The following is a 27,167-nucleotide window of genomic DNA, read 5'->3' as shown; positions in this document are numbered from 1 at the left end:
AGTAATTATTTTCTTTCATTCTAGTCAAATTGTTCAAAATATCATTTGTGTTAACTAAAAACGTCTTGAAATTTTATTGCATTGTGCTTTACTCTTTACAATTTTGATTACATCATTTTAAGCCTTAATTAATAATTCAATTTAACTGAATAATGCGATAAAATTTTAGAAACTTATCATATTATTTACTCGTTTTTCTTTTACAGACCTTTTATTTGAGTTATAAACACATCATACAACTTTATTCACTCCTACTCATTTTCTATATCAAAATTCACATTTTTTTATCAATTAAAACTACACACTAAATTTAATTATAGGACAAAAGACACTCATCTTCCCTGAAATTTGGTAAAAAAACACGAACATCTCATAAAGTTTCAAAAATAACATTAGCCTCTCTTAAGGTTTGCCAAAAAGACATAGACTTTCCTTAAAAATACTTATCATTTTGCAAAATGTAAAGAAAAATTTGTGTCTTTTTGACAAATTTCATGGAAGTTTTTTGAAAATTTAAAAGTCTTAAGAGAGATTTCTAAAATTTTTGAAATCTTAAAAGTCATTGTTTTTTTTATCAAACTTTAGGAAACATTCCTGTCTTTTGCCTTCAATTATATTATACTGTGTATGTATTATATGTTTTTTGTCTGTATATTTAAAATGGAGACTTTTAATATAAAAATATTAAACTTTAGCCATGATATATTTCTTGAGAAACAAAATTCAAAATCAATATTATAAAAAACTTGATAACTTCTAATTATTAGAATATTTCTATTATATAATAATTCTATTGGCACGTATGACAATATCAATGCCCATATATAAAATGAAAACAATTATGAGCTCGTATAGAATAATATTATTATGGGTATGCATGGCCGTAGCAAATAGATAACAAATGGCTACAAAAATGTTTCACTCTCTTCAATCCCTGCTACATGAGCCTATTGTGACACAAAGTGTAATGCGCGCTAATCTTTTTCTCGGTGTATACAATTTGTGTTATTAGATTATGCACGAATATGCATATTAATGACTATGAAAAAACATCGAAAAGAAATAGTTGTTGCACCATAAATTTAGAATCCATTAATTATAGAATATCATAATAATATATGGATTCATATAAATAAAAAAATAAGGATCAATATAGACCTTATAATATTTTAATGGCCCTAAATTGTAATATTTTTAAATTGATAAATTTTAAATCTTTATAGGAAGTAATCGTTCTTCATAAGTATTTGATGAGAATGTACCTGGATTTAAATATGCATTATTGCTTAAGATTCCTGAAAAGACCGCCAACTTGTTCATGTAACGAGTTGATCCACGCCGACTCTTGGCTCTATCCCGACATGATGCTACATCATTACACCATCCACCCCCCTACATATAAAAAAATATGATAAATGTATGTTTTTCTAAAAATTATAATCAATGTTTGGAGAATGCATGTGACGTATCACTAGCTGACCTATATCATAATATCTAAAACCATTAATATGTCTATCGTTATCTTAAGGAATACGTGTACACTTATAATTAATTTATAGTACTTGAGTTTCTTTGATTTACTTATTTTAAATTTAAATTGTATCGAAAGTATGAATTTTATGCTTTTTTATTTAAATTTGAGTAAATTTTTAATAAATTTTAATATAATTATTTATTTTATTTAACCAATTTAAATTTTAAATTTCACTCTCCTAAAAATAAGGTTAATATATAATTTATATGTAAAAAAATGCTTTTATAACTATTAATTTGTAGATTTTTCTCACACAACACACTAGAAAAAAATATTTTAAAAAGTAAGATATATGGTACCATCATGTTTAGTTTGACCTTACCTTTTGAAATGGAAATTTTTCAAAATGACGTGATGAAAATAAGTTGATTTGTGAGATTTTTGTAATAATAATAATAATAATATTAATTCCCATGACAAATAAGCTATTAAAAAGCAAAAGATTTTTTTTTTTTTGTATTTGTTAAAAAAGTCATGAATATTTAAAACAACTAAATTAAAATCGAAGGGCAAACTCCTCCTGTATAAAATAAGTACTATTTTTCTACTAACATTTACAATAGTCTGTGATACATATTTTATGCTTTAACAGAAACTTCACATGAAAATAAAGATTAAAATTATAAGATATTATCATTATGTGAAAATAAGTTTAATTCAATCTTTAAGAATTAATTATTAACTTGATTAAAAATGAATGAAATTGCATTATATTAACATTATTAAAATGCAGTTTATAACTTTGGTGATTTGACAATTATATATATCTGTTATTTAATTATATGATGTATCTAAACTACTATCAAATTATTTTTTATAGTTTCTTAATGATCAATTTAAAATTTAAACATATAAAATTATTTACTTAATTTGTATGGGTACATAAATTATATGTTTTAAAATTTAAATAATACATGAATCAAAATAAATTAAATCATAAAATCTATGAATTATATTAAAAACACTAATATAATATTACATTATTTCAATTCAATATAAACATTTATCAAATTAAATATGATTTATAAATCATTAATAATGATTATAATCAAAATATTTTTTGTTAACAAGATCTATTAAGTATATTGTTTTATTTTTTTTCAAAATTTTAATGGGACACTTATTTCCACTAGTCTAAATATGGTCCAGTCTCGATAAGTTAAGCTAAACTCCTACAACAACAATAACAACAAAATCAAGTCTTACCACTAAACTAAAACAATCTTTCTTTTTCTTTTTACAAAAGACAACATAAGCACTTTTAAATATTGGATTATTTTATAAAATTCTAATCAAATGCTTGCTAAAGTTGAACTTGGATCTATCTTTGATTTTAATACCTCTCTAATTCATCTACAAGAGTTAAAATCGCACTTAAACAATGCTATTTTTTTACAAGAGACAAAACTATTAATTTTTTATTGTACTATTTTCCAAAATTTGAATTGGGACTTACTTTTCCCATTGGCTTGAATTTGAGTTCAGCCTTGATTTATATTACATTTCTTATTTGTTCACAAAAGTTAAAATCATGAAAAGTTAAAAACCTTGCCTTCTTACAGAAGTTTGAAAACGTACTTTTTAATTAAGTATATGGAATTATGTTTGAAAATTCTAGTTTCTAAATGTCTCACACCCCCAAATTGATTTTTATTACGCTTTTCATTCGTTCATAAAGGTTAAAAGTTTAAAAGCCAAAATAATCTTATTTTTTACAAGAGACGGAAAAAGCATTTTAAAGAACATATTATAATATTTATGCAAAATTTTAATTATTACCACTAACATGAGCTTAAATCCACCCGTGATTTTTAGGAAAATATTATTTTAAAAAATTCATCTTTTTCCAATTCGTGTACCCTGGGGCAACACACATCCTTTGTGTTTTCGCCCCGTGCAGGAGAACATCGCGACAACAACCATCCCAAAAATAATATACATACATACATATATATACATACGTACATACGTACTTGTGTGTGTGTGTACACACACACAATATATATATATATATATATATATATATATATATTCATATATAAGCTTAAATTGTCAAAATCTTTTCATTTTTAGCATTGTTGGGTCAAGGAGTTGAAAGGGGGACTAAGAGAGTTTACAAAAATTAAAATATTTTATTATGTATTCTAGAGTAGGAGACTCATGTGAGATAGAAATATATAGTTCTCAGTATATGTTTGATACATATACAAGAACAGAATAAAATGGCATAAAATGAAATAGAATTTATCAGTTTTTTTATTCAAGTTCTCCATTTAAATTTTCATTTTATTTTTATCTCATTCCATTTTGCAAACCAAACAAGACGTCAGTCCTTATTTTAATCTTTATTAAAATCAAATTTACTATAAAAACCTTGATAAATTTATAAGTAAGATCTTGAATTTTATCTTAAAAATTATTATATTTAAAAACCTAATTGAAGTGTTAGACAAATTAATGATGTGTTTGGGGGGAGTAGAAAATGATTAGGTCTCAATCTTTAGCTTAGTAGTAAAATGAAAATATATATATATATATATATATATATATATATATATATATATATTCTTATCATCCGATTCAAGCAAGTCAAGTAAGAATTAAACAAGTATGATATATAGTAAATGAATAAAATAAGATTAATCATTTTTTATCTAAGCAAATCCTAAATTTTTTAAAGTTTTTGTTTTTTTAATTAATTGTAAATTTTTTTATTGGTTGATTTTTAATGATTGAAACACCTTTTGACTCTATTTTCAGAACTTTTTCCCATCCTTTCCTTACTTTTATCTTGGACAAAGCATGTGGTATATTACAATAGAACAATAAGTGTAAAATTCTAGCCCCTTTTGGATTTCCCCATTTCCCTCCCTCTCTTCATCTCTTTCAATGTACTCCGCCATAATTTGTGCCTATCTAGCCTCCTTTTCTCCCTCTCAAACTTTCCCTCCCACTATTTGATTCTCTCTACACCTTCCTCCTACAACTAAACATGTAATCATAATCTTCATTCGCATACTCAAAATGGTTTTTGCAAACTTGTCCCATCTCTCAATCTCTTACTCTCTCATGCTATTTTCTTTTACACTTTATGAGATAGTCAACCTTTCCCATATAAACAAACCTTCATCCATAATTTGAAATTGAACCATAAAGAAAAAATATTTCTAAATCTTTATCCTAGCAATTTCGCAAGACAAATACTAACACAAGTAAGATCCCATCATCTCAACCTCCATTATCTCTTGGATTGATAATAGTTTATTTTACATATTGATTCTTCTACTTATGTTTATTTACCAAAAATAAATTATAAATTTATTAATTAATTAAAAAATATTAAAAACAATTTTAAAATGAAATTTTTAGGAATTTTATTCCTAAGAATCGTATGTCTGTCTCGTGAGAATATTTTTTACTAGTTCACATGACAAGATTCACAGAAATATATATAACATTCCCATGTCAATGTGTAATTCTTTTGATATGTATGTTACTAATGTATGGAGAATAATTTTATTTTTCAAGCAAAAAAACCTACTAAAAATTTGTATTTAATTAAATTTATATCCTAAAATTTTTAACAACTATAAGTTTAAAACTTTTAATATTGAATAATTGATTTATTTGATATGATTAAGGGCAATATAGTATTTAAATATTAACTAGTATATTAAGTTTCTACAAGACAATAATATTATTATCTTTATTTAATAAATTACAAATATCAATTAAAATGCTAATTAACATGACTATTTATACTTCTAACAAAAGTTTTCAAAATATTTATTTATTTATTTAACATCATAAAAATTTTCTTATTATAAATAATTAATATTTATATTGATTCGAATTTTTTACCTTTATTCTATTAATTATTAATTTATTTAAAAGTTCGATTATATTGTGTTATAACGGCATTGTTATTTAAAAGTCAAATTAGTGAGTACAATTTGGTTAAAAAATTAAGATTTTCAAGGGAATGGAATTTTCATGAAATTTACACATGAGTACAGTTGGAAATATTGAAATAGGATGCCCATGTTTTATAAGAATTGTTTGAACTTACAGATGTAAAAATTAACGTCACGTCAGATTCTCATATTTAAACAAATATGAAAATGAAATACTATTAGCATCACAATTTCAAGAATTTTAAAAAATGACATAAACCAAATGTCCCTATAAGGTTCCTAGCAAATTTGGGATTGAGCAAAATATTTGAAACATACCAAGCAAAATGTTAAATTTGAGGCTTGTTTCTAGCCAATTATATGGTTAATCTATTATATAAAAAAAATTATATATTATATATTCAACACATTACCACTTCTAAGAATATAGATATTGACTTGCTATTTCATCTATTATATATGATCATAATCAAGTAGAACAAAGCTGAAGTTTTTGAGATTTATTGTTTGGAACTTCAGATTAAGAAAAAAAAAATATAAAGAATGTAACTAATTTTTCATATTTGATTGTTAAGAAAAGTAAGAAAGAAAATTAATTCTATTAACAAATCAATAAACAAGAACTTAATTGTAAACATCAATAACATTTGATCTTGATTTTTACCTATGTTAAAATAAAAACTCATTTTAATAGGTGTTTTTTTTTTTTTATGTGGGAAAAAAATACATTGGAAAATAATTTTTTATTTTTATTTTTCTTTCTTCACAAATCCTTGATTCAAATGGAGCCAAAGTGAATTAATTTAAGACTCATTTCACACAATATCATATTCTATATTTTATGAGTTTTACTAACACAAATAAATAAATAAGCAAGTTTCAATAGTAGTTAGATGATGCATGATGTGGTTCATCAAGTCCAACTTTATATAGCTAAAGCTAAAAATAAATTATTATATGGTTGGTATTGAAAAATTTAAACAAATATAATTTTTTTAAGTTTAGTTTGGCCTACGAAGTTTGAAGTTTGATTTGTCCTGGTAGTAAATCAACTAACAAAAAAAAAAAAAAAACATTGCATATTTAAGTTGTATTTATTATAAAATAAATTTGCATTCTTAAAAAATTTACTATAAAAAGAAAATATGATAAAAAATGAACATTTATTTTTTTTTTCAAACAAAATGTTTAATTTAAATGAAACAGTAAAGCAAATAGAACATTAGTTTCACTTTATTAATTTTAATAATCTTATAATTATATATGCATATAACATGTAGGTGCACATAATTTTCAATGTGTTTTTTATATTATCTATTATAATAAAAAATAAAATTTCTTATTATTTTGAGGTGATGATATCTTTAAGTAATTTTATTAATAAAATTTATCAAAAACCTTTTTCACACTTACTAGAAAAATTATCATGTGAAAAGGACTTATAAATGATGATTCCTCAGGAAGAGAAATAATGAGAAAGCAAAAGTGACTAATATCTCTATAATTAATAAAAGTAGGCTAATTTATTTCTCATGTACTTTTCTCGTGTTGTTTCAAAAAAAAAGTTTACTTTTTTGCCGGTTAAGAATTATAATAAAAAAATAAACTAGTAAATTAATAAATACACTATATATAAATATATACATATATTTATATATTAGTTTTTGAGCACTTTCTCTTCATAATTATCAAGCGGAATCTGTGTCCAAATGTAGAAAACCGCAACAAAAGGTCCAAGCGAACGATACCTCCCAACGAAAAAAGGAGGAAAAAGCTGACGTTTTTGATTTTTGCAAATAAATAAAAAGAGAAAAATCCATGTGGCGTGCTGTGATTGTGTGAAACGGAAACTCACCTCGAACTGTAAAAGCCAGTTGTTCGCTCCTGCCCCGAATCCCCTGTGCAGATGATACGCCGGCAAGCTTCCATCTAAGCAAACTGTATGAATAAATAAATAAATATGTATTAATGTTACAGAAAATTAATATGAAAATCAAATAGTAATTCATACGAATTCAAAGGAAAATCAGCAATGTTCGGTTGAAGCATCGAAGATTGAAGTTTCATCGATCGAAGTCTTACAGGCACCGGTCGCCGCAGCGCGGCGGACCAGAGTCATGTTCACCAGAAGTTTGTTGTCCTGGCAAACACACACTCGTGCGTATATTAGCAAGAGCAAGCAAAGAAGCGGGAGCAGATTCATCTTCATCTTCTCCGGAAACGGCAGATGAATCTGATGCGAAGCGACGGACTCTGATCGCGTCCTCTGTTTCGATTTTCCAATTATAAGCGAAGGTATAGAAGGATAATAACAAACAGAAGGATGAGCAAACACGCAATGCTGAATAGAAGAGGATATATACGAGGAGTAGGCACTAAATCGCCATAAAATACGATTTAGAAAGCAGAAAATCGACATTTTTGTATCGATGAAATTTCAATCAAAATGGACAAGAAAACGACCTCTAGTTTAACAAATTAGACGCAATTGCGTGTTTGACTGAAGAAATTAGAAGCGATTTCCTTTCGTTCCGCCAACATAATACCAATAACTCATCAGCCAAAATGTAACAGTCGGAGCTAAATTTATTGAATCCGAATTGAATGCAAAATCTCGGAATAAATGAATTTAATTACAGAGAGAGAGAGAGAGAGAGAGAGAGAGAGAGAGAGAATCATTTGAGATGGGAAGTGCATTTGCGGCTGCGGAGTTAACACATAGACAGCGCGTGAAAGTGCAAGGCCTGTAGGTGTTGTGGGGCGAAGTGGGGCCACCGCCTACCAGACGATAATGATGATGATAGAAGCATGACCAACTATGCAGCTATGCATGCCTCTTTTATTTATTTATCTATTTTTTTAGTTTTGGGGGAGTATTTGACAATCGATGCATGGGCTATTCCCCATTCCATTGGATAAGTTTTATGTGGGAAGGATGTGGCCATGGTAAGTGTGATGTATGAGCACCCTTCATTGGCTTATCCATAGAATGATAATTACGTATATTGTTTTAAATTTATTGCATTTAAGAGTTTTAGTTTTAAATATTTTTTTTTTTAGATTACACACACTAGGTATCCACATATTCGTTTTACGGTACATGTAATTAAGCGATCTTTGACGTCGATCCCACAACTCTAAAGGAAGGTAAATTCAGAAATTTATGAATGGAAACGTTTAATTCTGAATTTTGAATTTATATTTATATAGATCAAATGATTCTCTTACATTAATCATTTTTTAAAATATTCATAACAATTTTATAACTTTAAATTTTTTCATTTATTTTTAAAATGGGTGATTTCAATGCACCTGTCAAAATTGTTCAAAGATATTCTGAATTAATTTTTTTAAACATAGTTGATTTGTAAATATTTTTATTGAAAGAAAGCCTCAATTTATTTAAAATTATAATATTAGTTTTTTTGCACAAATTAAATCAGCATTTGGTATAAATTAGTTATAATAGTTAGTCCAACTAATTATTGTTACAAATATAGAAAAAATGAATTTGAGCTGAAAGAGAGGTCGGATGACTTGACTGCATGGGTTCCTTGTTAGCAATTCCAACGTGGTCTAGGGGAGGTTGGTATATGGCATCACATCTTCCAAGTGGATCCGTTAGTGGTAGGTCTCGTTTGGTTGACGTTCCTTTTGGGCGTGACTGGTGGGTTGCATGAATTGCAAGATAGGTTAACTGGCGGTAAGAGTCCCCACACGGGCACACCCCACTTGGGTCGGGTCAACCCATCTCTTCCAACCTCAATTTGTGAAGTCATCAATACAAAAAATAAAATAAAATAAATAAATATATGAATATAAAATTATACTGAACTGTTTTAAAAGTTATATAAATTTATAATCCATTATGAAATAGCTTTAAGATAAGATAAGGGATAGACGACTTATATGGTATGGACACTTACACAACGTAGACTACATGGTGCATCAGTAAGGAAAAGTAAATTAGTTAATGTGAGGGGCAATATAAGGGATGGGAGTGTAATTAAAATAATTTGGGAGAAGATAATAAGTAAAAATTTAATATCCTTAAATTTGTAAAAAAAAAATGATCCATGATTGCATAAATTGATGGAAAATAATTCATATACCTGACCTCATCTAGTGGGACTTAAGATTTGATTTTGTTGTTGTTGTTGTTGTTAAATTATTTAAAAAATCAATTAATTTTTAGCTTTGGAAGATTTGTATGTGAAAGATGAATATTGGTCAAAAGTTCTTGCAAATATTTGTTTTTAAAAATAGTTTAATATTTTTTTCATATAATTACCTAAATATTTCTTTATTTTTAAATTTCAAAATTTTGAAGAACAAGTTTAAAAATATTTTTCATTTTTTTAGATATTTAATTTCTTACTCTATGTTTAGAAGCATGGAGTTCAGATTTTATGTATAAATTTGTATGGATTACAACAATATATAGTACGCGTTGAATTCATTTCCAAATCACAAAAATTTAAATTCAGTTCCTAAAATTCATCACCTCAAATACAACTTCATATTAAACTTTTTTTTTTAAAAATAATTTTATTGAAAGCTATAAATAAAATAAAATAAAATAAAATTTATATAACTAAACAAATTCTTTATCTTCTGATTTTTCTAAAAAATGTCTACAATATTTTGAAAAATAAAAAATAAAAAAAAATATATTTTGCTCAACTAAATGAATATTTAAATTTAAGACATGAAATTCATACTTCTCAAAAAAGAAGAAGAAAATGCAACAAGGTAGATCTTAAAATGTTAAATATAAATAAATAGTAAATCAATAATGTGAAGAGGGTTAACGGGACTTTCCCTGTGATTAATTTTTTTCATTTTAAAGAAATATTATTTTGTAAGTTATAATAATTTATAATGCATGTCATTGTCAACATTTCAATTGTCATGAGTTTTTGTTGCTGACTAACTAAAACAATATACTAAAATTTCAAAACGAAGTAATTGAATTAGTTTGGCAAATGATCAAAATTGAAAATTAACAAAGTCCATTTGGTGGTTGAAGGCTCTATTATTGGATTGTTTGGTTCAATTTTCAAGTTTAGATGGATCAGTGCTTCCTTTTTGTTTTTTCCCTCATGATCTTAAATAAGAATTTCTATATGAAAGTACAATATATTGTTTTTTTTTTAAATGAATAATATTGTTTTTATTTTCAAATTTGTATGAATTAAGAATCAAATAAAAATATTTTTCATTTTTTTAGATATTTAATTTCTTACTCTATGTTTAGAAGCATGGAGTTCAGATTTTATGTATAAATTTGTATGGATTACAACAATATATAGTACACGATTGCGTTGAATTCATTTCTAAATCACAAAAATTTAAATTCAGTTCCTAAAATTCATAACCTCAAATACAACTTTATATTAAACTTTTTTTTTAAAAAATAATTTTATTGAAAGCAATAAATAAAACAAAATAAAATAAAATTTATATAACTAAACAAATTCTTTATCTTCTTTTTTCTAAAAAATGTCTACAATATTTTGAAAAATAAAAAATAAAAATAAATATATTTTGCTCAACTAAATGAATATTTAAATTTAAGACATGAAATTCATACTTCTCAAAAAAGAAGAAGAAAATGCAACAACGTAGATCTTAAAATGTTAAATATAAATAAATAGTAAATCAATAATGTGAAGAGGGTTAACGAGACTTTCCCTGTGATTAATTTTTTTCATTTTAAAGAAATATTATTTTGTAAGTTATAATAATTTATAATGCATGTCATTGTCAACATTTCAATTGTCATGAGTTTTTGTTGTTGACTAACTAAAACAAAATTTCAAAACGAAGTAATTGAATTAGTTTGGCAAATGATCAAAATTGAAAATTAATAAAGTCCATTTGGTGGTTGAAGGCTCTATTATTGGATTGTTTGGTTCAATTTTCAAGTTTAGATGGTTCAGTGCTTCCTTTTTGTATTTTCCCTCATGATCTTAAATAAAAATTTCTATATGAAAGTACAATATATTGTTTTTTTTAAATGAATAATATTGTTTTTATTTTCAAATTTGTATGAATTAAGAATCAAATATACATAATAGCAAACACAAACATAAAATAAAATAATACAACCTAACCTTTTAGCATGATAAAAAAATTAAATAAACAAAACTAAAGATATAAGTACCGAAGGTATAAGGGCAAAAGACATTGAATTCTCTTAAATTTTAAGAATTTCACACAAACCTCTCATTGTATTTTGCAAAAAGACAAGTATTTTGAAAAAAAAAATATTTATATTTTTTTGAAAAATCTTAGTAAAGGTTAATGAAAATTTTGAAATTTCAAGAGAGGTGTTTGTCGTTTTGTCAAACTTCAGGGGAGGTGAGTGTCTTTTACTCAAAGTATAATTGAGTTAATTTGTTGAAATTAAACCACAAAAAAATATATTTTAAAATTCCATCAAATATGGTAACATACATCATATTAAATGGATTATTGTAGATTTTAAGGTTAAAAAATAAAATGAACCAATATATGCTCCCCCCCACCCCACAAACAAACAAATTATAAATAAGAAATAATAAGACAATATTGAGGAGTATGAGTTTCGATTTTTAAATTTACATTTGTGTGAGTTAAAATAAAATTAATATAATTTTATATTATATTTTATTCAAAACTATACAACTGTAAATTTAATATTTAGATCTCATGCTTTCAATCCCGTGGTAAGAATATAAAAAGTGTAATATGAGAGAAATATTAAGTAATACTTATTCCTGACATGATTTAAAAACATGGCGCCTAAATAACACATGAGTGCTTATACCCACGAAATTGAGAGTCATTTTTAATATTAGACTCAATGACTTGGATTTCACATTAGCTTAGCAAGTCTAAGCATTAATATATACAAAATACTATAATTGATGATTTTTAAATCCTATTACCAACATTGAACACTATTCACACTCCAAAAATCTTATATGCACTCTATTTATTTTTTAAACTATTAAGTGAAAGTTTTATCCCCTAAATTTTCACATGCTAATTGTAGCCCTTATTTTTTCTTTCCTGGTAAAAAAGAGAGAAAAAAATTGGAGGACAAATTTGGAATCCACTATGTGAGAAAATGAAATGTAGTGTCGTGAGAAAATTTGTATGGGCCCGTTTAGTTTTGGAAATATTTTTCATTTTTCAACTTTAATTTTGCAAATAATTATAACTTTTATTTTTTTTTATTTTCAAGAGTCATATTAAATGTAGAAAAAAAATAATTTGTTTAAATGAGCGAATTTTTTTATTTTTTATTTCTAAATTTTGAATTAAACCCAAAAAAGATAATTTATTTTTCAATATTTTCAAATATGTATAAAGTATTATTGAAAATCATAGATTTTCGAATTTGGGTTTACAGTTGTTTGAATTTAGGATAAACTTTATAATTCATTTGTACAAATTACAGTCACAATAATATGAATTTCATGTTCTTATACACAAAGTAGAAGTTAAAATTTTTTAAAATAAATAAAATATGTTATCTAAATTTTACATATGAATTGAAAAAATTAGAAAATAAAGTGAAGTTTTTAATTACTTGAAAATTTTAAAGAAAAGTAAAATTATTTTCTTATACAATTAGTGCCAAATTTATTTATTAGTATGAATTTATTTCATATAAATGTTGTAAAAATAAAAAAGTAATCAATATTTTTATAAATTTTTAAAAATTAAAATAAAAATAAAAAACTAATTTTCACAATTAAACGGCCATTAAATATTTATCTAATGAACCCAAAAACACTTTTCACTTCTTTTGGATATTCCTAAGCCAGCAAGCAGCCCAGAGCGACCTGGGCCCTGGCAAAAAGTGTTGGGGTGGATACCGAATGGAGCCCACTTAGGGAATTATTCAAGTGGCCCAATATGATGTGGGCTGATAGACACGGGAAAGCATGGAGCCCACTTAGGGAATTATCCAACTGGTACGAGTTAAGAATAATAACAAAATATGAATGTGCAAAAATTAAAGAAAGTATGGTCTACACAGATCATGTCCTCAAATACTATCTTACCATAGTATTAAAGATCTAAATCATTAAAGTTGACATGTTAATGCTCATCAACCTTGTTGTTTAATGATGGGCGAACTACACTTAATGAATTAGACTATTTTAGGCGAACTTTGACTGATAATATATGCGACCATCGTTGTCTAGTAACTAATGTGATCATCGTCACTTGGTAAGTTTGTGTTCTCTCACTTGGGTAATAAGTAATTCTATCTCTTAGGCAATTTGTGTCTTGTCTATAGTGTTTAACTTACACCTTTTATAGACGATTCTTCATTTAGTCACTTCACCAACTAGGTTGCACATAATTTGTTTTGACTAGGCAAACTTTTTTCTTTTTATGACGACCATCTTGGTTGATTGATCACCATCACATTCTGAGAAGTTGTATAAGAATGCCACAATCACTTGTAGACTACAATATGCATCACAAAAGTAGTAAACTACGCAAGTTAAATTGGAAATTTTTGTATCACATAAAAAACGATATGTGTTTTAAGTTGTTATCATGGACCATGCATTCGTGCATATTGTAGCAATTTTTTTTTTTAAAAAAAAAAGATAAGGTAAATCAAATACAATCGTAAAAACTATAATGTTATTTTGTGTAAATCAACTCTAGAAGAAAGAGCATGAAATAATAAAATTGATGTTTTTTTTTTCTATTTTGACATTGTTGAGCCCATTAGGATCCACAAATTGTTATTGTCAAAATGGTGATGATGATGATTTGCAATTTGGAATTGAAAGAAGAAATAATTGAAATGTGACAAATATTAAAATTATTTACCACCTATCAACCATATTATTATACTTCAAACTAAATTAAAAGGGAATGCTTAAACTATCAAATTTGAGTTTGGAGATGACTATATTGATACTTGAGAAATCGAGATTATCTTAAACCACGAGATGTAAGTAACTTTTTGTCATTTGCTCTTTATTTATAACATGACCTCACATTATCCTCAAGTGTACATTTGTTTCGCAAGTCAACAGAGGCTAGTTTTGGATAATTTTTTATATATTTGGTGAAACGAAAATAAGGAATTGAACAATTCAAGGATATTTTGTAGGTACAAAAATAAAAAAGAAAATAATATTGATGTCTTCGTCTTGTTTTTTATGAATGGCTGATAGAGAATTGTAATTATTACTCCTATAAGTTTTATTCAATTTAGTGCAACCTTGCAAAACAAATGCACCTCGAAAAAAGATGAGTACACTATCCAATTTGGCATTTTTTGACACAAAAAAATTGATCCTCAATCTTTCCACACACACACACTATAACAACCCGAAAAATAATTATATTTAAATAATAAAGAGAGAGGGAAATGGAAACAGAAATAGAAGGAGGCAGTAGGCTTCGTCGACGAACGCTTCGCGTTCGTTGACAACATTACACTTTGAATATAATGACTCGAAAATTTTTACACATGGCCTCGTCAACGAACACAGAGAGTTCTTTGACGAGCAGAAAAGTAGGCCTCGTCAACGAAGCCACGCCTCATCGACGAAAAGATACCGAGAGAGGGTTTTTAGGCAGTCTGAATTTCGTTGACAATGAGGTAGGGTTCGTCAATGAAATTACTTAAAAACTCGTCGACGAGGTGACGTGTCTCATCGACGAATCCAGTCCTATAAATATCTGAAATTTGGATTTTTAATCAAAATATTCAGCGCAAAACCCTCCTCTCTCTCTCTCTCTCTCCTACGACCCCCTTCCTTTCTCTCTTCGATCCTGGCCCCATTTCTCGCCGGATTGAAGATTTGAGGCCACCACGACGCTCCTGGCGAAGTTCTCTGCAAGTATGCAGGAGCAGATTGTGGGGAAAGTTGATTTGAAATCCATCCCAAATCCAGGGTAAAACATTTTATTCAGATTATGCCTTCCTTATAGTTGTAAAAAATGTTGTAGGTAAGGAAATACTGATGTTTTGTTCTGGGGGATATTGTTTTCAGTATGTTGAGTTAGGAACCCTACAGGTATAGGGCCAGAATTTAGTAGGGGATTTTCGAAGTTAAGGTAAGGGAAATATGTTATGCTAACAATTTTTAATATGTATACAAAATATTATGAATGAGTATTTACAAGCATATATATCAGAATATTTTTTAGAGAATTATAAATATTATTTTTATAACAAAATTACATAAATTAAGCATGGGACTACGTTTATTCAAATGTGTGGCATGAGTTTATTACAGTACCCTATATATAGATTTTACAGTGTTACAGATATACAAATATTTAGATATTTCATAATATTAGATATGAATGAGACTTACAGTATTCTCAGAGAAAAACATGATTTTTAGACCATAACACTTAGACAAATTATACAGTGATGGCATCAAGATGCTATAGCAGATATACAGAGCACACAGATATTATAAATAAAGCATACAGATATTATATACAAAGCATACATATATTATATATAGATATTTTTATACAGACATTACAAATAGTACAGACAGAAAGTACATATGATACATATAGATAATATATATATATATATATATATATATATATATATTTCAGTCAGATATCTTAGATAATATAACTCAGAAATATAGTGTTATGGTTGTTTTTGAAATCATGTTAAAAGCAGCAAGATTGTTATATATTTATATATGTATACATTATTACACAGTTACAGACCCCTGTGGAAATTACAGACAAATATAGTTACAACAGAGCACGGTACCGTTGCTAGTTTCAGACACGTGCAACCACGTGACTCAGATAGCATATGGATTCCGTCTAACCGTCTAACCGTGTTAGGAGAGATTGCAGTCTCCCCAGCACGCTAGGTTGAGGTAGCCAGTTAGATGATGACAGAGGTTTGATACAACCCGGAGAGATTGCAGTGGGCTAGGATCTTCATAGATCATTACAGATTGGCGGATGTACAGATATAGATTGACTTGCCTGGTGGGCCAACCAGAGTAAGTCCAGCCTACGGGCCGCACAACCCTATCATGAGGGGATATATTATGATATACAGATCCCAGGGTATAGCAGAAGTTCCTATGTATAGATATATCACACAGTAGCAATTTATATTATTATACTAACGGTACTTTCAGATAGCAAACTCAGATACACAGTCATATATTAAAGATTACATGATAGATAGATATATTCTATAAAGTTTATCAGTTTTCTCATATTACGGTATTATTTCAATATTTTAAATATTTAACTTAGCTGCCACACACTAGTAATAGCATATTTCCACTTACTAAGCGTTGTCTCATCTCAGTGACTTATCATTTTTCAGGAGATCCAGTTAGGCGAGTAGATCAGGCTCGTGAGTAGAGGTTGACTTGAGCTGCCCTTGTGGGAAGGGTAGGTATTTTTGGGATAACAGTGTTTTGACGTCACTGGTTATTTTTGTATGGTAAATATGTTTCAGAGTTCTATAGTTTTCTGGTATTGTATGGTATGTATGGCATATAGAGTTTCCTCAGTGCTCTTTGGGCCTGGGATGTAATTTTCAGTATTTTATACAAATGATATTTATTATATTTAGAAAAAAAATGTTTAATAAATAGCAGGTCGTTACACACACTATTGCAACCAATAGAGAATAAAACTTAGGAAATCTTGGATAGCCTCCTATGATACTTAAGCTAGTTTAGAAGACAAGGGAATAGGATAAATCAAGCATGTATATATGATATCTATTGATTTTACATACATTTTATACATTGCAACTTGTACTATATACCATATGTATTTTTACTATGATGTGGCATCCTAATGCCTGTTTTGTGGCCTCAAGTGTATTTTTTGTATGACCTATATATTATTTCTTATATCTTATCTACCCCCGCTTATCTCTTATATCCTCTCTCATATATGTATCATCCCTAGAGGCTAAATGTCCTATTAGGGGGTTTTATTATGGGAGGTTATGCACCTTTATTCCTCTCCTTTATACCTTGTATCGTTCCCTCCTTAAAAATCTTACTAGCCAAAGTGATTTTCAGTATGTAAAGCTAAGAGCTCCCCTCCCCCCCTTCACTTTTATATATTTTGGAGATTGATTAGCCTCCTTGAACCTTGGAGTCAAGGTGCTCCACGATTTAGAAAGCCAAGGTGCCCCTTACTTCCTTTTTTTATTTCTTCTTATTATCATGCCTCCAAGGGCCTTAGAGCTAAGATGTTATCTTCCCTTCTTAGGAATTCCCCAAGGTCACCTCTTTGACTTTCTTGACCAATACAGCGTTCTCTTTCATTGGTATATGTTTACTGGCCATTTATTGATATTATGACTCTAATATTGCAACCAAAATGACGTTATCTTTCACAAGTTTTTTCTAAGGTTGCCCCCTCCTTTTTTTAGCGACTGAAGTGATATTCTCTCATTTGGGGAATTTTCAAAGTTAACACCTCTAGCCTTGAAAGTACATTGACATTCTCTTATTATGCGGCTATCACTTCAAGAAGTAGCCTAGTATTCAAGTCTATATGCCAAGTCATTTTTGGCCTTATTGTGCTTGGTCATTGGTCATTCTACCAATTTGGTTCATTAGGCCTTTTTTGCTCGGCCATTCTTCTAAATGGGCCTATTTGACTTGTTGGATTTGGATTTTCCTAAGTAAATTTGTTTGTCCTTTTATGTTTGATTATTCTTTCAATTAGGTTTATATAGCCTTTTGCACTTGGTCATTTTTCTAAGCAAACCTATGACTTTTTTTGTACTTTGTCGTTGCTAAATGGGCTTATTTGACCTTTTACGAGTGGCCTACTCGACCTTTTAGGTTTAGCCATTCATTTTACATATTACGAGAGCTATTTTAATTTTTGGAAAGTCAAAAGTTAGAGCATTGTTTAAAGATCAAGGAAGTTCCAATGGCAAAGGATTTACTTCCTAGCATGGTATTAAGTATAGTTACTACCAAAACTAACCATCTTAGTTTTTTCTGGGGTGGGGGTACAAATACATAAAATCCAATCTACTAATTGTTAAAAAGGGTGTTCTTGAGAAAGGAGGAGAGCTTTGTTGTACATGAGTATTGGATATTTTAGAGAGTACCTAGAGAAGAGAATCTGACAACTCATAAGAATATAAAGCATGTATTATGGTAGGTGAATATATTTTTATGGCTAAGGGATTCCTTGAACTAGTGGGTTGTGTATGTGTGTGTGCATGTGCGCGCACACGTGTGAGTGAGATAGATTGAAGAATAATTAGATGAATTTATAGGATAGATGTAGTGTTGAAGTGTTAATCTCTAGTGACAATTGACATGTCATGTCTCAATTAATGAAATTAATGTGTCTTCTAGCGAATTTGGTCACATGGTTAGAATAAGAGTAAACAAAAGGGAGCATGTGTCATGAATGACACGTGAGCTTGAACAATAGGGTCCTCTAGAAAATTTTGACTTGAGCCCACCAAGTCAAAACTCTCAAGAACATCTTAAGACTGAGATTGGTAAAGATCTCGCCACGTGTCTCTATGGCTAATCAAGCCATGCCCTGCTAATGTCTATGTAGACACCCTAATTTTTACTAGGGGCTCCCAAGAAGATTTGACGTAATAAAAATTGACCTTAAGTCCCGAATAAATACCTTTTTCAAAATTAAGCCCTTTGAGTTCTGAGTTTTTAAAGTTGAGTCCCAATATAGTTATCTTAGTATGATCCTTTAATTTTAAAATTGATTTTCTTTATCATAAGTCCAAAAATAACTATTTTCAAATATTTTAATTTTAATTTCAAAAACCAAATTTTGCTAAACTTTTTAGTTAAGCTCCTTAATTCAGTCCTTTAATTCTGTTCAATTAAAAATTGAGTGTTTCAATAGCTGGAATCTGTGAATTTTTAAATTGAGTCTTTAAAATGTTTGAACTAAATTTTTAGATCTTAAATTGAGTCCTTCAAATTTTTATTTTAAGGCTTTCAATTTTAAGGTTAGGTTTCTTAAATTTAAATCAGGTATTTGGTCGTGTTTTAAGGTCATGTTTTATTAACTAGTTGCTTCTTAAGGGGAGTTGGTCAAGTGTGACATTTATTTTTGGATCAAATTGCAAACATAGATCACATTTTATTGAGAATGGAGGGCATGTGTCCCAATCAAAGTAAGGGAAGAACATGCAGAAAGATGCACAAGGAAAAAAGCAGAAAAACAAAAAGAGAAAATACAAAAATGAATTACATACAATGAAAAAGAAAAGCAAGTACAAAGAATGGTTGCATTGAAGACAATACGGGGGTACATACGGAAAATACATAAAAAAAAAATACAAAAAAAATAAATTCAGGAAAGACCAATCCCAACTTGCCAGCTAGAGCTTCCCCGCCCAGTTCACTTGCGCACAAAGAGAGAAGTAACACGTCAGTGAATAAAGGAAATTCAGAAATTAAAAGGAAATGCAATCACATGGGTGTAGAATAAAGTTTGTTAGGAAAGAAATATTCCCTACCAGGTGGAGGGGAATTCGGTTGAGAGGGGGAATTGGCGCCAAATCACCCCTAGCCTGCTTATAAATAGGGAGGTTCGCACTGTAGCAAGAGACACAACGATGGAGAGAGTAATAGAAATTCCCTGCGGAAACTAAGAGAAATCAGAGAAAAAGAGGGTAGAGACTCTGTGGAATTTGAGAGAGGGAGGGGAGAATTGCAGAAGAGCTCTGCAGAAACTGAGAAAAAAGGGAGAGAAAGCTTTGTAAAAGTCAAAGCACAGAGCAGCACTTCAAATTCAGAATACTAAGCAACATTCAATTTAGAAGTAGTAGAGGAACAGAGCAATAGAGATGAAGATAAACATAAGCAAAAAAGTAGAGTGACAGACACACAGAGGAGGGAGAAGAAGACCGAAGGAGTGATAGGCTCAAGGTAAATTCAATTCTCTTTCCCTTTCCTAATTCAGAATGTTTAAACTGTGCTAGACTCTATGCATCTATGAAAGCAGGTTTTTCCCTCATCTAATCCTCGGATTCATGTTCAAACTTGAATAGTTGATTCGAACTTGAACCCTTGCTGGACCAAAGCTTAGGCTACTGTTGAATCTGATCCAGATTAGAATCCGGGTTCGAACCCATTTTTGAGAAACCATCCATACTTGAATTGAAATCTAAAGCCCCTAAACCAGAACCCATTTAACCCGATCCTTTTCCAAATTACCCAAGGCTTAACCCTTTTGATAAAACCCACTAGGCCTTTGTTTTTTTTTTTTTTAAATGACTCTAGGCCCTTTGTTTTAAAAATAAACCTTGGGCCGACCAGTTTTAAAATTTTATCCCAAAGCCCATTTTGAAAAAGTTAACTCAGACCTATTTTAAAAATTAATCTCGGGCTGGTCCAGTTTTTAACTCAAGCCCATTCTAAAATTTTATCCCAGGCCCATTTTGAAAAAGTTAACTAAAGCCCATTTACATTTTTTGAAGCCCTGAGCCCAATTTTAAATGCCCCGAGCCCGGTTTGTTTTAAAAACTAACCCAAATACTCTGAACCAGCCCAACTCCATTTTTAAAAGTAGCCTCGACCTAGGTGTTTGTTTTTTAAGAAGCCCATTTGTTTTTTTTTTTTTTTTTTTTAAAAAACCCACAAGCCCATTTTTGAAACCTCTAAACCCAAGCCCATTCTCTTTTTAAATTGAAGCCCACACTAACCTAAACCCACACGTGACTGAGGTCATGTGACTCACTCGGGACAAACCAAGTCCACAACTTATGAGTCAACCCTCACTCACTCAATGAGTTGAAAACGAGTTGACTCATCTTCAACCTGAGATCCTGCTAACCTTCCTAATCAAAAACCTTAAAACCACCCCTGCAAGACTAGAACCAGAATCATCACAAATTGGAATCATCACAGACCATAATCACAAATGCTCATATCATACGTACACAGTTTATAATAATAATAATAATAATAATAATAATAATAATAAAATGGGGGAGGGGGAGGTTGAGTTTGGAGCACGTATCTTTTTGGTCAACCTGAGTGAACCTCCTTTAGGTCACGAAATCAAGCCTCAACCTGAAACACTAGGGTTACAGGATTGGCCAAACTAGGAAGTCTAATGGAATCTCAGGGTTTATGTAATGCGCCAACCTGGGTCTACTAGGAAGCACTGCGTCTCTCCTTCTCCACTTGGACCAGACAACAGGGGGGGCCTTATCGGACTAATGACTGCCCCCACAGATCAACACATGTTCTTTTCAGTGTGTTTTGTCCTCACTCACACACTTCCTGAGAAAACTTCTCAGGAGGTCACCCATCCCAAGATTGCTCCAAACCAAGCACGCTTAACTATGGAGTTCTTATGGGAAGGCTCCCGAAAGAAAGGTACACCTTATTGATATGGGTAGTAACATCTAGTCTTTTAAGCATTTCATCCATGGGGTATCACATTCTCCCCCACTTAGAGAATGCAACGTCCTCGTTGTGAACCCACATTTCCAAACCTAGGCAATGTGAATCTCATTACACTTCCGGCTGGGTGTTGGCTCTAATACCAAACTGTAACGACCTCAAATTCCTTAACATAAAATATAACGTAATAAATAAAATGGTCAACCTGAACCCGTGGGTAACGGGGACACCTGTAAATCACAGCGAAAACCTAAGTAGTAAGCATAAAATCTCAATCATCCAACCATAAAACATAATACCAGAGTTATCTACATTCCCAAAATACTGTATTTATTTACATTCTTCCAAAATATTTCAAAATACATCTAGGATCCCATAACCAAAATAATTCTGATCCTAGTACGTTGCTTACCCTCCTAACGAATCCTAACGGAGTAATATATCACTGACTCAACGGCGGTCACGACCCGCCGATCTCTCAGGGTCTCTTGAAAAATTTATTAATGTTGGGGGTGAGACACATCTCAGTAAGGGAAAATAAACTAAATATAGTTGTGTAGCAACATGAACATTTAATGCAATTTTACATATACAATACATTTCATATATCTGTAGACATTCGTCATAATATACTGAATTCTCATATACTTTCATATTTATTAATAAATCATAACATACATAAAACATCTATTATAACTGATAATATTGAAAACATACCTAGGATGAATAACTAGCTAATGTCATGTATTACCTCCCATGACAGGTTGTGCAGCCCGAAGGCGGGACCCGACAATGGTTGACCGACCACTATCGAGTCAAAAATATGTTTGTAAGTACGATGGGCCCGCCACACCCTGGTCCGAACCACCAGGTGGACGTCCACACTCTATTGAAAGCCACATCGACTATCCATCTCTCACCCCCTCATGGAGTGGTTAGTACTAATATGAACATAAATATCTGATCTATAAGCTATAGTACCGAGCTCCTGAACTAAACTAAACTAACATCTGGGTTCTGATAACATATAATACATGATAATATAGCATTTTTCATAATTATGGCCTCGTGCCGAACATTTCATAATGACGGCCTTGTGCTGAACATTTCATACATATCATTCTGAAAATAATCAATTTATCATGCATTTCAACATTATAAGGTACTGTATTCTTCCATAATTTCTCAAAACATATTCCATTCGTATCATTATCATATCATGATATTCTTTCATGTAAAATAATATTCATGCCACACATTTGCTGTATAAAACCATGCATTGTATTCTAAAAATCATAATTTATAGCATCTCATACATATATATATACATACATTTCCACATAGTAGCAGTATTTTTCTCAAACGTACATTTCCTTCGTAATTTACAAATATAACACATGCTTTTCAGAAAATAACTTTTCTCATAAATAATAATAGTTTGTATAAAAATAACTGCTTTAGTTTATTCCCTTACCTGGCTATTGAGGAAGCCCCTAAAATATCCTAGTATAACACCCGTAGGATTTCCTTATCAATACACTGAAACTGAAAACTCTCAGTATTAAACTTTAGTATTTCTATGTGTACATCGTTTCTTATAACTACCGTAAGATCAAATTTAGCTTAAAAAGTCTTACCTTAACTTAGGGATGATTTCCAACTTACTTTCACCAACGATCCGCTCCGGCAGATTTGGAGAGAACTTCCCCAGGAACGTCGTGGTAACTTTGGATTGTCAAATCGGTGTAAATCCGGCCCAAAATCAAAGAGAGAGAGAGAAAAAGAGAGAGAGAGAGAGAGAGAGAGAGAGAGAGAGAGAGAGAGAGAACCGAAGGGAGTAGAGAGAGAGAAGTTTGCTTAACAATGAAGTTAAAAATCCGGATTTTGATATTTATAGAACAGGATTCGTCGACGAGCCACATCATTCGTTGACAAGTCCTTTAATAATTTCGTCGACGAAATTCACTCCTCATCGACGAAATTCGGTCTGCTCAAAAACCTCTTTCGATATCTCCTCGTTGACGAATCCTATCTTCGTCGACAAATTCTCTTATACCCTCGTCAACGAATATCCTGTATTCGTCGATGAAGCTCTGATGATTTCCCTCAGTTATTCCTTTCAAAGTGCAATGTCGTCGACGAAGTCGACCTCCTCCTTCTGTTACTATTTTCCATTTCCCTTCCTCTTTATTATTTAAATTCCATTTTTGTTCGGGTTGTCATAGTTTAGGTTGGCTTGGAGCCATTTGAGTGAACCAGTGATGAGGGTGAGATTGAAAGGAACTGCAGTTTGAGACAAGATCGAAGAGAGAGGTTAGGGGTGATTTTGTTTTTCATAGGTATCTTTTTCTTAGTTACAGAGAACAAAAGAAAGGAAGCAGAGAGGATTTAGGGCTTTAGGGTTTCGTTTCATGAGTTTCTGGAAAAAGAAAGGAGATGGGGAGGAAGTAACAGATCAGAAACCCTAGAATTTCGATTGTTGAGCTATAGAGTTGCCGAAGAAGAAAGGAAAAAACTCATAAACCCTAGGGTTTCTGAGTTGGGTTCGTAGAGAGGATAGGACAGGGAAGGAGAAAGAGCAGAGGAGAGAAAAAAAGAAATGAAAAAATGAGAGAAACAAAAAATTGAGGCTTAAGTATCTCAGACCTCAGGACCACCAGATTGCAACTTGTGGGGCATCCTTGCCCGTTCGATAAAAAAGTCACATGGTTGCCTAAGAACCATCAGATGTGTGCTTTCTCTCAATGCTTCAGATCCAGCCACATCAGCAATTCGTGTTCACCCCACCCTTGTCGTTGGATGTTGCCCTCCATTAATGGCCAAGATTGCCCTGAGCCAGGTGACTCCTCGAGCACTGCTCCTCCACCCGCCAGGTGACATGTGGGTCACCTGTTCCCCACGCATGCAGAGGGAGGCGTGCCTTCCCCATAGCCGTCAGATCCACCTCGCACCAGTGGCCATAATGAAACCACTTGATCAATCTGGGCCATTCCTCAAGCCCTTCTCACAGTGTGACACATGACCCTGACCAGGCCTTAAACAGGTTTCCCCCAGACCAGTCAATGTTTGACCAGTTTGCCTCCCTGAATCGATTTTCACTTGTTTTCTCCATTTTGTTAATTATCATTATTTAAATGCTTAAATAATTCAAGAAAATCCACAAAAATTCATTAAAAAAAATTCAAAAAAAATCACAAAAAAAATCAGAAAAATTCCTTAGGAAAACAAAAAATATTTTTAAATTGTTTCCATATTATGTGCATGATTTCAAATTCGGAAAAATGTTAAAAATATACAAATCAAGAAAAATACCAAAAATTTCACAAAAAATATTTTTGCAACCAAAAAATGTTTTTACACTTAGAAAAATCATAAAATCTTAAAAAATGTTTTCAAGCCCACTTTTCATCTTTTTCAGCTTAATTCTCTTTTTGTTATTTAAATTGCTTAAAATTTGGGGAAAATAAGGAAAAATTACAAAAAAATTAGAAAATTATAGAAAATTCCAAAAAATATTTTTTGATGTTGAAGAATATTTTTGACACTCTTTTCATCCCGAATGAAGTCCCAAACCTCCCGAAATATTATTTTTTATACTTAGAAAATTCTATAAAAATTTCTAAAAATCTCTGAGTGTATTTTGCAAACTTATTTTCTCGATTTTTCAATCCCTATGATTGCAGCAAAAGAGTATGAGCTCTTCGGAGCTCGGTATGCCCCGATTCTGAGAGAATACTTATATAATATTTATTTTTGCATTTCTTCACAATTTTTAAAAGGGATAATTTTGAAGGTTTATTAAATTTAATTTGTGGGATAATTTTCAATTAATTAGGTACCATTCATAGAACGGGCATGTAGAGGGTACTAATACCTTCCCTCGCGTAACCGAACTCTCGATCTCGACTTTGGTGACGCAGACCGATTCTACCCTTAATTGGGTAGAAATCAAGTGTTCTAACCACACTCCAAAAGGTTAGTGACGACTCCATCATACCATGTTTTTCACGAAAATATCATTTTTTAAAACCACCTTTTACACATTTCGTCCAATTCACGTCGGGAACATTGTGACAATCTATTAACCTCTTACGAGAATGCAAACATAACATAATTGATATATAGTTTAATTATTATGCACCTTGTTGTTTATGGTGTGACTCTTATACTTTATGGGTTTAAAAACAAAGGGAGAAAAAAATATATGGATGTATTCTTGGTGTAGAGTAGCAGAAGGGACTCGTTGACGAGTAGATCCCGAGAGCAAGAAACATTCAGAGTTTCTAAGATACCGAGAGTAGATTTAAAGGATCGTCGACAAGTGATCAGACTAGTGGACAAGTGTCCTTCTTTGTCTTATCGACGAATCCTCTATTCTCGTCGACGTGTGTTTCTGGGTTGCGAGCGATTTTTTGAATTTTGAATTTGAACGCTTGGGTGGTTGGGTAATTAGAGGAAAACCTTCGAGGGAATGTTATATATGTCATTCTGGGTGTGTATTGATAGTGGGAATGATCATTGGTGAAGTGTACTGTATACTTTGACATTTACTTAGTGAAATTCTTATGTCATTACTTCCGTTGATATATGCTTTGTCGAACCACATAAATCTTATTTTTGTGCTTGTTGTTTCTTATTTACTAGTTGAGTTTAATTTGCTTGTTGCGTTTTTATTCCGCTGTGCATCCTATATTCGTTCCTTATTTACAACAAATTGGTATCAGAGCGATTATTGTCATGACATCGGGATCATCTTGTGTAAGATTTGACATTATCAAATTCGATGGAATCGAAAATTTTGATTTGTGGCAGAGGAGAGTCAAGGATATTCTTGTGCAACAAGAAATGACTAAGACTTTACTTGATGTTCAACCGGAAGCAATGAATGAGGCAACATGGGGAGATTTAAAAGCAAAGGCCGCTTCTACAATGCGCATGTGTTTGGCTGACGAAGTTCTCTATCGTGTGATGGAGGAGGATTCTCCAGCGGCTTTATGGCAAAAGTTAGAAAGCCGAGATATGTCCAAATCACTCAATTAAAACTTTTTCTTAAACATCGTCTTTTTTTATTTAAGATGGTTGAAGGATCAAACTTAGATCAACATATTAATGCTTTTAATCAATCATAAGTGATTTGATGAGAGTTGATGTTAAATTTGATAAAGATGATAAGACGTTGATGTTGCTAAACTCCTTGTCGTCAATTCATACCTATGAAAATATAGTTACCACTCTTAGGGGGGAAAAACTTTTGATTTAGAAGAGGTAACAAGTGCCTTAATGAATTTTCATCAAAGGCTGAAAATGTAACGACTCCAAAAATAATGT

At 30.6% G+C, this 27,167-nt stretch overlaps 1 protein-coding gene across 5 annotated transcripts in view; it reads right to left on the bottom strand.

Moving 5' to 3' along the window:
• The window catches only part of LOC131146005 (pectin acetylesterase 9), a 37,332-nt gene extending 29,196 nt beyond the window's left edge, over window positions 1–8,136 (bottom strand). For 2 of the 5 annotated variants that reach the window (XM_058095246.1, XM_058095247.1), the window contains exons 1-3: window positions 7,531–8,134; window positions 7,304–7,386; window positions 1,263–1,392 (exon numbers count right to left, since the gene is read on the bottom strand). In XM_058095246.1, coding sequence (XP_057951229.1) covers window positions 1,263–1,392; window positions 7,304–7,386; window positions 7,531–7,867 — 550 coding nt within the window. In that variant the 5' untranslated portion in view covers window positions 7,868–8,134. Of the gene's footprint in view, window positions 1–1,262; window positions 1,393–7,303; window positions 7,387–7,530 lie in introns of all 5 variants that reach the window. The other 3 variants (XM_058095248.1, XM_058095249.1, XR_009134209.1) reach the window with 3 other exon arrangements.
• Window positions 8,137–27,167: the final 19,031 nt, after the last annotated feature.

Source organism: Malania oleifera, chromosome 13 (assembly GCF_029873635.1).
Source record: "Malania oleifera isolate guangnan ecotype guangnan chromosome 13, ASM2987363v1, whole genome shotgun sequence".
NCBI classification, from domain to species: domain Eukaryota; kingdom Viridiplantae; phylum Streptophyta; class Magnoliopsida; order Santalales; family Ximeniaceae; genus Malania; species Malania oleifera.
The sequence above is the reverse complement of the archived record's forward strand: the minus strand, read 5'-3'. Positions and strand labels throughout refer to the sequence as shown.